Consider the following 13,208-nt stretch of genomic DNA (forward strand, 5'->3'; position numbering starts at 1 on the left):
TGGTTCTTTCAGTGAACTGTTCAAGGGATGGTTTTATAACAAATCCTTCACTGAATCTGAACTTACTGAACCACAAGTCACATACAACTTGAAATGAAGCATGAAATTATTTATGTACTAAAAGTTTGTGAAACTTAAAGTAACATCCATTACTTTACTATTGTTTATTTGATAATGTATTCTGGTTACATTCAACTAAAACCTGCGGAAGAGGATTAGGGCCAAGCAATAATAAAAAAAATAAAACAATCTCGAGATTAAAGTCATTATATTGCGAGATTAAAATCGTTACATTTCGAGACAAAAAGTCGAAATACAATTTTGAGAATAAACTCATTAAATTTTGAGAATAAAGTAATTGAGTTTCGAGAAAAGAAATCATTACATTTCAAGAAAAAAAGTCAAAATAATTGTGAGAATAAACTAATTTAATTTCGAGAATAAGGTCGTTGCATTTCGAGAGAAAAAATCGTTAAATTTAGAGGAAAAAAATAATCGAGAGAATAAACGTATAATTATAAAATAACTTTGAGAATAAAGTCGTTGTGTTTCGAGAAAAAAAAGTCAAAATGAAAAGTGGAGAATAACGCATTCGACCAGTGTTCATTGCATAGCCTACTGATAGAGGACATGGCAGAGTTGGATCACTTAGTCAAGCTATATTTGAAACTTTCTTTCAGTAACAAAGAAATACTATCAAATGAATGAATGAATAATAATTAGCATATGAATTTTAAAGAGAATTTGCAAGCGGCTAGGTCTTTTTAGAAGAAAAAATCAGTCCAATTTGCGCAATGTAGGCTACTCGCTTTTGTCCAACTTGAAATGACAACCAGTGGACAAATGCAAGGTTATCACTGGCTTCACCCAAATGCACTCTGGCATATGGACAGCTATGATACATTAATCTGTACGGAATTGCAATTAATGGCGTGTAATATAATGAGTTAATTCTCAAGATTGTATTTCGACTTTTTTTCTTGAAACACAACGACTTTATTCTCAATATTTAATGAGCTTATTCTAAAGATTGTATTTCTACTTTTTTTCTTGAAATTTAATGAGTTTAATCTCACAATAAAATGACTTTAATCTCTAGAATCTAGATGGTTTTATTTTTTTTATTATTGCTTGGCCCTAATCCTCTTCCGTAAAAAACAAATCTAAAACTATTCATTGAAATTAAAATTAAATAATTATATGAATAATTAAAAACTATATGAAAACCTTAAACTTAAAATAAATCAATAAATGAAAACCTACAATTGAAATAAACCTAAATAGACATTTAAAAACTAATAAAAAACACAAAAGAAAATGATTAAAAAAAAACCTAAAATTAAAATGAAAACTGAAAAATAATCAAATAAAAAGTTAATTCATAACATAGCTATGAATTACACATCTACAAATTTAAAGGTTACAAAAAAATTATAATTGTTGTTCAAAGACCTTTGTAAGACATACACAAATAAAATGAATACCATACGAGTGGGGTAGGGGAATGTTTATCATATTAAACTGTAAAATGACTAAAAAGCAGGAATTATGCCCACAGTTTTCACAAAAACAGAACATTTTATAAAATGAGAAACTTCCCATTCAAGTCAAAAGTATCAATTCTTATATTAATTTAAACAATTATTATCAATCAATATATTTATTGACTAACATATAAATATATTTTACATAAAGACATATCGCAATTCTTGTCTTTCCATCTCTAAATGTAAGACCTCTTGAAAACATTTTCTTGTACCAAGAGTTTTGATGGCCTTGAATTTGATAAAACTACATTTAAAACTTGAAGACTTTTAAGGATCTGCACAAACCCTGCATATATAGGTAATTTAAGGTGCAATGGAGGTAAACCAGGGGCTCCATGATATAAAAATAACATTCCGTAGGAAACCTGCCCACCACACACATTTTTCCACCCTGTTTCATCACCTCTTCTCCTACTCTTCCAATGTCTTTTGCTTGCTTTTCTCTACTTTCTTTTCTCTGATTCCCACAGAATGAATGTAGGAGTCTGAATTGCCTGTCCACTTGTCTTTCAGTAGAAAGAAAAACCTTACAGCTCTTTTCAATCAGTCACGCTCTCGTTTCTGTGAAAAGACTCTCTGAAGACAGACAGAAACTAGCCTACATATTAAAACAACCTCTCTCCTTTTTCCAGTCACAGGCTATTCTTCTTCGCATGAGTGTGTTTATTGGCTGACAGCTGCAAATTAAACGCAGTGTGCTGATATAAGAATTGACGTTCAATTTCACCTGGCAATTACACAAGCATTGCAAGACCCAGTAGCTCCTTGAAACATAAATAACTCATCTGGATCCATTTCTTCAATTGAGGGAGCACAATATGTGGGCCAAAGAAATTAATAAAGTCTTGAATCAACCTTGCCACATCAAAAATGTCCAAACATTGCATAGGAAATGTACATGTATGGTTTTATGATTCAGACTTTAACCAGCAACTCACATCCAACTTGTGTCGACTGAACTGCAACTGCAACTCAACATTTGTCATGTCCTAACTGAAATAAACCGAATTCACAGAATGTCTAAAATGATGAATTAAGCTCCCTGAAAAGCACTAAAAGAAGAAATGTTCTTTGTACATTTGAACAAGAATTGTTACATTTCTTTCTATTTACATCCCTAATCACAGCCCAGACCTTTAACTACCAAAAATGCTCCACAGAGCGATAAAAAGATAATTGTCACTGAAATTTTCAGGAACATTACAATAGGTGCAGAGCACAAAGGCATATCAATAATGCTATTTCATACAGATGAATAAAACAAAATCTAAAAAAAAAAAAAATATGCAATGTGTGACACAGGATGATAAAGATAAAGCAAGCATGCATTTTTCATGACTACAATTCTGTGTGTGCTTTATGGCACACTTATCTTTTAAAGGAAAGTGTGAGGGGCTGGATTTAATTTAGATCTGATATTCAAAAACTCTAACTTAATCCTATTTTGTTAGGTGATTAAAGGAAAAGTATCCTCTAGTAAACAAAGAGAGCGCAGCTGGATCAGTCTTCCTTGCCTTCGGGGGATTGCTATTCAAGCAAGTGAAGATTTTGACAAAGTGCTTGTAATTCTAAAAGGCCAAAACGAAGGAAAGGTTAAACTCAGCTGGATGAACACAATGTGTGTAAAGATATTCCTGAATGGCACGTCATCTTCAAATCAATAGATGTGATCATCAAAGCCCAATTACAGCCCTAATCACACACAAACACTCCCAAGACAACACTGCTGCTACAAAGTCATGAGAATGTCTGAAACATTACTTTAGAGAGCCCTATCATCCTACTTCTTAACTCTTTCTGAATGTATGTCTAAATCTCACTCTCTCTCTCTCTCTCTCGAGCTGCTAGTCACAAAAAGTAAAACAAATGTACCCATTATGCAAGAAATGTCTGTTTCTTAAGAGTAGCTCACTTTTTGACATTCAAAACCCCTGCTGCTTACTGCTTTCTACTCCGTACTGCTTTAATGTCTAGTTCCATTGAAAGCAGAACTGCTTCTTTCCCACTAATACATCTCTCATCTTCACATACACATGGATTTCTATTATTTAGACAATTAAAATACATTTGGGCTGCTTTTACTGGTCCTATTATGTAGTAGTGAAATAACTGGTTATTGCACATTGTTGTTGTTGATGCTGCAGTAATTATTAACTGTGACGTGTGTGAAATGTTAGTACAGTGATGGTACCAGACTGTAATTTCACACAGCGTAGTTACAAGAACTAGTCAGCATGGTGGTTCCTAGAGAACCAATTTCTTCTTAGGGCCATTTTCTTGTCTGTATTCACACCGGCAGCAGGAAGTCTAAATAGTGACGTCTTTAAGATCGGCATTTACAAACATCAGCAATTGGTGATTTGAGGACATGTTGGTCTGAGTTGTTTTTGTTGTGTCGTGGGTTTTGTTTAGTGGAGATGGAATGTACAGTGTTTTAAAAATTCCAGGTAGCCGGTGTTTCGTATGCGTTTGGCCAATCAGCACATACTTATGTCACTGAAAGTTCCTATAGAACTGTTATAGACCCTACTCTGAAGTAGAAGCTAAATCAGGTCCCTCAAACAGTTCCTAGAACTAAATAGAATACATTCCTAGTTCCTAAGGTGTGAACACACCAAAAAGCGGGAAATTCCTCTATGAAAAGCTTCATCCAGTGCAAAAGTGCCTGCTATCATACTTACCGAAACTAAATTATTAGACATGTATGGTATTAACATGATCCAAAAATGTTTCCCAGTCCTATGCTGACATTTATGTAAAGAACCCCATATATAATACAAGGGAAGAAGAAAACAAAATAATTCATTCCACAAATCATGACCACGATAGAGGGAATTAGTACAGCATGGCCGTGATTCACCTAAAACACTGCTACACTTGAACTAGAACAGGGGTTAGAGTGACACGTAACAGGAGAAGAAAGAAGTGAACAAAAAATACACACACACACACTTTTAAAAGTGCTTCAAAGGAAAGAACAGGAAGCTGTCGACATTGCAGGTGGCTCCTGAGAGCACTAAAAACTTTAGACCAAAACTGAGCATTATAAATCCAGCCAGCAGTCTTACCATAGATCGAAAAGGCACCCCAGAGCTTCCTCCCTGGGCTATTTCCTCTGGTCCGTTTTGCTTTGTAAAGCCTATAAGCCTTCAGCAATTATCTGAGAAGATCTGAATAAAACTCTGGTGGCCCTGGCTTGTTTTAGAAAAACGTAAAGTCATGGAGGAGGCTGCAGCTCTTACAACCCAAGGACTGTGTTTAATACTACTTTTGACACTGCATTATAAGAAAACAACACATTTTCCCCAACCGTCGACAGCAGTGAGAGCCCTGGAGCAGGGTCATTGCAGGATGTAAGTGAAAACTCAATACTCATGGCATCAGCATACTACAAATGAGTCACAACAGAGAGGAGCGCAGGAGGACACAGAGTCAAAATCACAGACAACGCCACGGGGAAGCACCGTGACTCACCACATCTAAAATACACGATCGAAACCATTTAATTACCGAGTGCTGTTGTGGTCAATACACAATCATAGGAAGAATCAAAAAGATGGAAATGTTTACCAACATTACAGAGAGGTGGCTGTCCTCTCTCATGCTCTTTACTGAGGTGGTGTTGCATTGTGGGATGTGAAGGGGCTTTAGACTTGTATCACAGTATCACTTCAACTTCACGTGTGAATGAGGATGTCAGAACGGTTTTCAGTGTCATTCGTGACCAGTCTAAATGAAGAAGTGCTGTACATAACACAGCGTGACATAAAAGACAGTTGATGTCACACAGTCTGGCTTGGCTTTCACCCTACAGTAAAATTACTCTCATATTGCCAGTAATTTCATAAGAAAGTGTAGAAGCGACAGGAAAGATGAATGAACCAATTGGGAATTGGAAAAAGCTAGAGTCAGACTCGGGTCACCTGCACATAATCATCACTACACAGTATGCCAGAGCCTGTATCATCAGGCCATGTGTCCTACAAACACTCATAAGATATATCTAACCTTGTTTCATCATTAAAATCTGATTATGAATGCCAGTGACGAAATACTAATTTAGCATAAAATGTAGCAAGTGAAGAAAAGACTTGCTTGATAAAGTATTAACTGTTTTCAAAAATATTACTGTACAGTGTTTTCATGGTCTCAGAGAGGATCAGTTCGCAGGAAATGCAGTGAACTCCATCTCTGCATCTGTGAGTTAATCTCTGCACCATTTGGCAATGCAATGTGCTCCAGTTATGCTGTATTTGTACATAATATCCAACATTACATGGACAGACAATTACAGCAGTCACTACATTTGTAATGAAATGTGTTTGTAAACCGGTAGTTACAGAACCATAAAAGGCTTCCCTGCAGTTTTTTTGTCAAAATAAAAGCTTGAGGGTGTGAATGAAAATCGTGAGAGATTTTTACTACTAGGAAAACACTGCATATATGTATTTATTTTTATTTAACAATGCAATTGTAAGTTAATTTTATTCTATAATAATCATAATAATACTAGTAGTATTATTAATGTATTATCATTATTGTAACATTCTAATATAATATAATCAAGCTACCAAATTTCACACAACAGATTCACTTGCTTAGAAAATATTTTTTATTTTTTTATTATGGTCAAAGGTAATTTAACTTCAAATTAACCGTTCAAATTGTATGTCCTTAATTTTGAGGCAGCTTTTCCCTGAAGTATTGAAAAATAGGACAAATTAGTTACAAATTTCTAGTGACAACACTTGCATTAACCTATAAGACCTACTCATAATACAAAACTAACACAGATATGAAACTGTTGCTGGTTGACATTTTCTTCATTTCTTTTTCATTTCGATTCCATTTGAGGGATAGACGACTCAAACCAATGCTTGAGCAAAAAACAGCACTTAACTATTACAAAGAAGTATGTCTTCATCCAGGCTTGTGGAATCAGTATGAGTGCTTCTATATTCTTTAGTGCCAGACTATTAGCATACATTAGCAGCTACTGTATCAGCCCACATGCAGGGCAGAAGGAACATGCAGACATAATACACATAATTTCCTGTTCACGCTCGGCTCTGCATGTGAAGAATTTCATCAGGTCATGCCATAACAGACTGACTCCTGCCTTTGATATCTGCTGCCTACAGTACATGTGAAGCACTTATATTTAAAATGGAGGAAATCTTCAAAGTAAAGCGGCTTGCACAGCCATTTGATGTCCTGGCCTCTGTGTGTGATAACACACGGCCTGTCGGTGGACAGAGGGTCACGACAATACAGCAAGGGCAATACAGTAATATAAACGGGATGTACATTTGACTCAAGTGATAATATGTTCATTCTCGGAGATAATATGTATCCTCATATTCTGAAGATACATATAAAGTAGCTTACATCATTCAGGTTTGACTGTACAGTGGTTACAATCAAAGAAGTGTATAATACCCACAGAAATATGTCTGTTAGCATTTTTAAGTTGTAAAACATATAAGTTGTAAAACATATCCTGTTAAACAACACAAGAAATAGGTTTACCAAACAGAAGGAAATGTGACTCAAATCAATCTAATGTACATTACTGATAACAAAAATGAGAAGAAGAAAATTATTAAATGCAATAATGTGATGCATTACGCAGGGAATGTCCTTTTACGGGGGGGGGGGGGGGTTTATCGGAAATTGTAGACATTATCTACACATAATGCAGTGGTCAATCAGTCACAGCTTTTACCATACATGGTAAGGTAACTTGATGTTAGCCAATTAACAAGTTTTTACTGTGGGATTTTTATAGGTTTTTTTTCTGTAAACACTACTAACAATTTTACACAAATTTTAATGGTCATTACTTGCATTACTATATCTGATCCTCTAAACCAGTGGTTCTCAAACCTCTCCATGAAGTACCCCAGCACTGCACATTTTGTACGTCTCTATCTGACACACCCACTTCAGGTCTTGTCTTCACTAATGAGCTAATGAGTTAAATCAGGTGTGATAATTGAGGGAGACATGCAACATGTGCAGGGCAGGGGGTACTCCAGGACAGGTTTGAAAACCACTGGTTTAAATGATCATCCAAGCTGGAAATGCCATGCGACTAATTACTTACATCATGATTAAGATCAGATTGACGGAATCTTGCAAAAATATATTCACACACAGTGTAACCTCCTTTACTGTAAATGCCAACTCTCCTAAGTAGAAAGTCCAATTAACTTAGGCAAATTGGTTTGTTCAGACAATTCTTTTCAACTAACCAGTAAAAATTCAGGGCCAGAAAGTCATGATACATGATATTTGTTTACATTATATATTTTTTTACTTAAAAAATTGTTTCATCATTAATAGTTAAGAGACGTTTTCAATGTTTTGTCCCATTAGCTGTATTACAGTAAATTATTTAATACAAATTAATACTTAATTAATCGATCCAAATCAGTCCATGTATCAGATACTGCCACATATTGCATAGTCATTCTGATATAAAAATAAATGTCACTTAATAGCTTCAATATAGCGAACTACTTTTTGTTAGAAACCAGCAAGAACACTATAATGCCTGTTTGCTGCAAACATTGACTCTTACTATACATCATCAATGGAAAACAAGAAGAGGAAAGCACAAAGCAACAGAAAGCAAGCTGGTGCATGGCATGAGTGTGCAAGTTGTTTATAATGTGCTTGCGTGCGGTTCGAAGCACTGAGAGCCCACGTGTATTGACTGAGGCGGGATAAACAGACCTCAACCCCTGAGAGAACAGCAGCACTCCAACTGAGTATCACACCAACTATCAACCCTCATCATCTCAGCCCTCAGTGCCTGAGAAAAACAACATTCTTCACACACAGCTGCGGCCAGCATTTACATCTTTACCCCACTAAACCACTAAAACCACTTCAACCAGTTCGAGAATATCCTAGATGACAGCTTTCTTCAAATATTTAGTGCAACAACTAGTCAATTAAATTTCTGATGTATAAAAGTGAATGGCTCTGTCTCACGAAGCATTCCTTGTTGCCGTAGGCATGCTGCTGACACTGAGGCTGCTCAATTTGTAGTCAGCAAATAATGGTTCCAAAAGATACTTTGAAAGGTTTTGTTTGCGTCTTTCATGGCCAAAATGTATTGCGCTGAACTCAGCGAAAAATGTAGACAAAGGATCGAGGGAGCTGCTGATAAAAGCTACATAAACGAGTTGTTTTATGCCAGAATCATTAGCAGGCAACATGTAAACAACAGAACGAGACGACGAGCGTCAGCGAGTCTCCATGAGGTCACATGAGGCCCAGGAACGTGCCTGAGTGGCTGTTAAGGAAAGTTTCTGCCTGTGAAGATCAGGTGCCCTTATGAGATTCTGTTTTCAGTTGATGATGCAGTTTATTGTAGACGGTAGCCATCAGCGGTGGCGGTTTGAGACAGGCCATAATGTCTTAAACATCAGAGAAAACAGTTTCTAAAGTAGAACATGTTGTGAATCCTTGTAGCGTTCTTGACATTCAAAACACTATCAATCAGTCCATTGCTTTACATAACTGAAGATCTAAAGGTCCCTGGTTCGATCCCGGGTTTCGGCAAAAGCTCCCACTCTTTGTGGGGGAGTCGTGTCCTAGTGGTTAGAGAGTTTGACTCCTAACCCTAGGGTTGTGGGTTTGAATCTTTGGCCGGCAATACCATGACTTTGGATGGGTTAAATGCAGAACACGAATTCTGAGTATGGGTCACCATCCTTGGCTGAATGTCACGTCACTTTAACTTTAACATAAGCACAGAATCACAGTTAAGATGAAAACATCTGCATTTATAGAGTGAAAAGTGAAAGATTAGCTTAACAAACTAGTACAATTCTTCACTCCACAGCTCAGCATCCAGAACCACACCATCAGCAAGAATCAATATCATCATTTTCTTTACAACCCTTTGAAACAGCTGAACAACAAGGATAATCTTTAGAGCTAACAACACTGAGCCCATAATGCTTTAGTCCACAACAGCAGAACACATTTTCTCCAGGTCTATAGCGAGCCTTGAAAAATACCTTATAAAAGAAACACCTTACAGACACTCACCGTTTTGAAGTCCTGGTGGCTGCACTCCTGGCCCTGGAAACGGCAGTAGAGCATCATCTCCTTCAGGTCGTGGCCCACTCGCTCAGTGAACTCCCGCATACTGAATGGCTTGGGCCGGTAGTTAGTGAAGTTGGATTTCTCCGTGAGGAAGGCCAGCACGTGGGGCTCGGCCAGGTGCGGCTCAGGGATCTGCAGGTGCACGTCTAGCAGGGCCAACAGTTCCCCGGCGTGGTAGAGGTCATTCTGCGTGAGACGCGTGAAACGGTAGGCGTTCAGATTACAGACGGTGACCGCGGGAAACACTAGGCTGCCAGAAACCACAGCATCCACACTCGTGACGTGGGGGTAGGAGAGGAAGTAAGCCAGCCGTTCGGTGCTCTCCAGGACAAGGAGCACCAGGCTGGCCAGCAAGGCCGCGCTCCAGAGCAGACGGCGTGAAGTGGAGCGGTGAGAGGAGGACGAAGAGTAGGGGAAGATGAAGCGTAAACCGTGCAGGGTGCTTCGATGGGCGAAGGACTGCCAAGACGTGGGGCCTCCCAGGCTCCCCATGCCTCCGCTCTCGGTCTCACGGCTGGCCTCGCTTCCACAGCCCTCCTTCAGGTCCATCACTGACACGCACACACCTGCAGGCAGACACACAGTGATTGGCAGCTTAAGCCCAGGCACCTTCTGGCATCTGATTCTGGCTATATTTCACTTCATTAGAGTTTCACAGACACATCAATAATATAGCACGGAATCCAGAGTCTTTCTTGAAGCTGCGGGTTTGACACAAACATGAAGAGACACTGTGACACTGTAAGGCTTTGTGAAAAAACATAAAACTGAATGTAGACACTAGTGAGAGAGAGAGAGGATTTATATAACATGAACCCTACTGACCAAAGAAGCTGAAACAGTTTTAGACACAGAACTAAGAAAGGAAAGAAGTGAAACTGTAAGAAAAAGAAGGAGAGGAAAGATGGAAGGAAAGAGGGAAAGACAGAGTGGAAGGATGAAATGGATGACAGAGCCTAAGAAGGAAGGACAATGATAGAGAAGAAGAAAGCAAGAAGGAAGATGGGCAGGAAAAAAGCCAGGAAGTAAGGAAGGAAAGAAGGTAGGAAGGAAATAGAAAAAGGAAAGAAAGAAGAATGAAGAAAAATAAGACAGAAAGAAGAATAAGAAGGAAAGAAGGAAGGTGGGCAGGAAAGGAAGAAGATGAAAAAAATTGGGTTGAAGGAAGAAAGCAAGCAAACAAAGAAGGAAAAGGTGAAAGATGGGATGAAAGAAGAAAGTAAAAAAGGAAGGAAGCAAGGAGCGGAAGAATAAAAAGGATGGGATGAAGGAAAGAATGAGTAAAGAAATGACAGAAAGAAAGATGAGACAGAAAGGAAAATGAGAGAAGAGAGAAAGGTGAAAATGATATCGTGGAAGGAAGGAAACGAGGAAGGAGAAAGATGGGATGAAGGGAGGAAGAAAAGATAGAAAGAAATGAACACAAAAAGGTTAAAAGAAGAAAGATAAGAACTCAAAGGAAAGAAGGTATGAAGAAATGCTGAAAATACATAAGAAAAAAATTATTTCAGCAGATATACACTAACACATATGCTCAGACAGAGACAAATCAAGGTACACAGACCCCCTGACATCATAGCCAAACTGTCTCCTGTCCAATCAGAGAGAGCGACACACATACACAGAGAGAAAGACATGGTCCATTGAACACTAGTACAGAGCTGCTCCTATAAATAAATATCAGCCTGGACCACACACACACACACACACACACCACTGAGTGAAGAAAGAACAGATCTTGCTCCAGTTAAGCAGGGTGAGAGGGTGGCAATGGAGTGGAAGATGCTGCCCAAGGGTTTCCCTCCGTCTGTCTCTCCACCCACTCCATCATTTCAGCCCCTCCAAATGCCAGGATCCTCTTTCTCTACACCATCTCCTCCTTTTACATCTAGAAATCTCTCTATCTCTAAGTTTCTCCCACTTGTTTAAAATATGCTAAGACAATGCCCACAGAAAAAAAACAGCATATATTTCTGAAACAGTAATGGCAATATAGTATTACTGCTTGAGAGTCATGCCAATAAAGCTATTTACACTCAATGGAAAAATACAATAGTAATAGTAATAGAAAAAATAATAGTAGTACAGAGCTTAAAAAAACTATACCATCCCAAAATAAACACATACACACACGGTCACTGGACATCCAAAGGCGATTCTTAGCACCTCACGTAGCCAAACGACACAACATCCAGCCGTGCATGAGTGTGTGTGTGTGTGTGTGTGTGTGAGAGAGAGAGAGAGAGAGAGAGAGGCGGGTCAGAGAGGGCTGGAGAAGGTGTTGTCGTTGATCCCAAGTCGACGGAGAGTTTAAACGCGAGCTTCTCCTAGTCTCGCGCTTCCCGCGCTAGTCCAACCAAACCATCACGCGCCCGGTGCTTCACGCGACCCGCCGTGTCCACGCGAGCGATAACTCAGCTGGTACAGATGTTAGATACCCGCACACTTTCACATGTAAAAAGCGCAAACTGAGGTAAAGAGAGAGAGAGAGGCTCGTTCGCTCTTGCTCTTCACGAAACGCTGTGCCGTCTTTCCTCTCTCGCGCTCGCTTTTCTCTCCTCTCCTTCCGCGTGCGTTCATACTCCTCTCCTCTCCGCTTAGAGCGTGATGGATGGATACAAGAAGCAGATTGTGGGTAAAAGGAGGAACGTGGAAACTGGAAATAATCAAATACGAGAAAGGGGAGAGGAAGGAAACACAGAGAGTGAGAAAAGAGGGGGAGATGACAGATACTGCATTTGGTGCCCGGCGGGTGACTGACTGCCATCACACTGGAAATGTGTAATGGAAACTGTGTGAGGCATCTTTAAGTTTAATGCTTGCGTGTGCACAACATTCAAGGCACAAACACTTGAGGGAGGGGGGCTGAGAAAAGCAATATGACTGAAAGAGATAGACAAGAAAAAGAGAGATATAAAAAACAGGGATGGAGGAAGAGAGAGAGATGCTACAAGTGTGTCTTGTAATGCAAGCAGACAGGACAAGAGAGAGAGAGAGAGAGAGAGAGAGAGCACAGAGACTGTGAGATGAAAAATAAGATGACAGCAAGAGCTGAATTTGGAGGAAAGTAAGGATTTGCCAGAAGGGGATAAAAATACAATTTAAATGGATGAGCAGCTGGTGAAAAATTTGATATATAAAATATATATGTCATTCCCCCGTCTCCGAGCTCCACTCTAGATCATTCTACAATACTTTTCACACATTTATTTCTCCTTCCATCTCTCTCTTCCTGACAGTCATGTAGTGCGACTTTTCGGAAATGACATCGTCTACATCACGTTTTTCACGCGTCATCTGGCTGGAGATGCCAGACTGCATTAAGAGAGCAGAGCCGGAGGAAGTGGACGGCTACTTGAGCTCTCTTCACCTCTCATAAACCTTCCCACGTCAAGCCAGAACAAGACAGAAAGAAGCTTGTTTTATCTTTCACAACAGACCGTAAATGTCTTTCTCCGTTTCGTTGTCGTTGTTGTTTTCCTGGTTAGGTGAGGTGGAGAAAATGTTCCTCTCTTATTCATTGCCCTTGACACCCATTTC

At 38.9% G+C, this 13,208-nt stretch overlaps 1 protein-coding gene across 1 annotated transcript; it reads right to left on the reverse strand.

Annotated features, from left to right (window-relative positions):
- Positions 1-9,378: 9,378 nt before the first annotated feature.
- Positions 9,379-12,666, reverse strand: LOC113097159 (acid-sensing ion channel 2-like). The gene is made up of 3 exons (XM_026262364.1): positions 11,835-12,666; positions 9,612-10,234; positions 9,379-9,471 (listed from the first exon to the last, which is right to left on the reverse strand). The coding sequence occupies exons 2-3, from the start codon at positions 10,215-10,217 to the stop codon at positions 9,379-9,381; spliced, it is 699 nt and encodes a 232-aa protein (XP_026118149.1). The 5' UTR covers positions 10,218-10,234; positions 11,835-12,666.
- Positions 12,667-13,208: the final 542 nt, after the last annotated feature.

The sequence above is a fragment of the Carassius auratus genome, unplaced genomic scaffold, assembly GCF_003368295.1.
Source record: "Carassius auratus strain Wakin unplaced genomic scaffold, ASM336829v1 scaf_tig00216127, whole genome shotgun sequence".
Taxonomy (NCBI): Eukaryota; Metazoa; Chordata; class Actinopteri; order Cypriniformes; family Cyprinidae; genus Carassius; species Carassius auratus.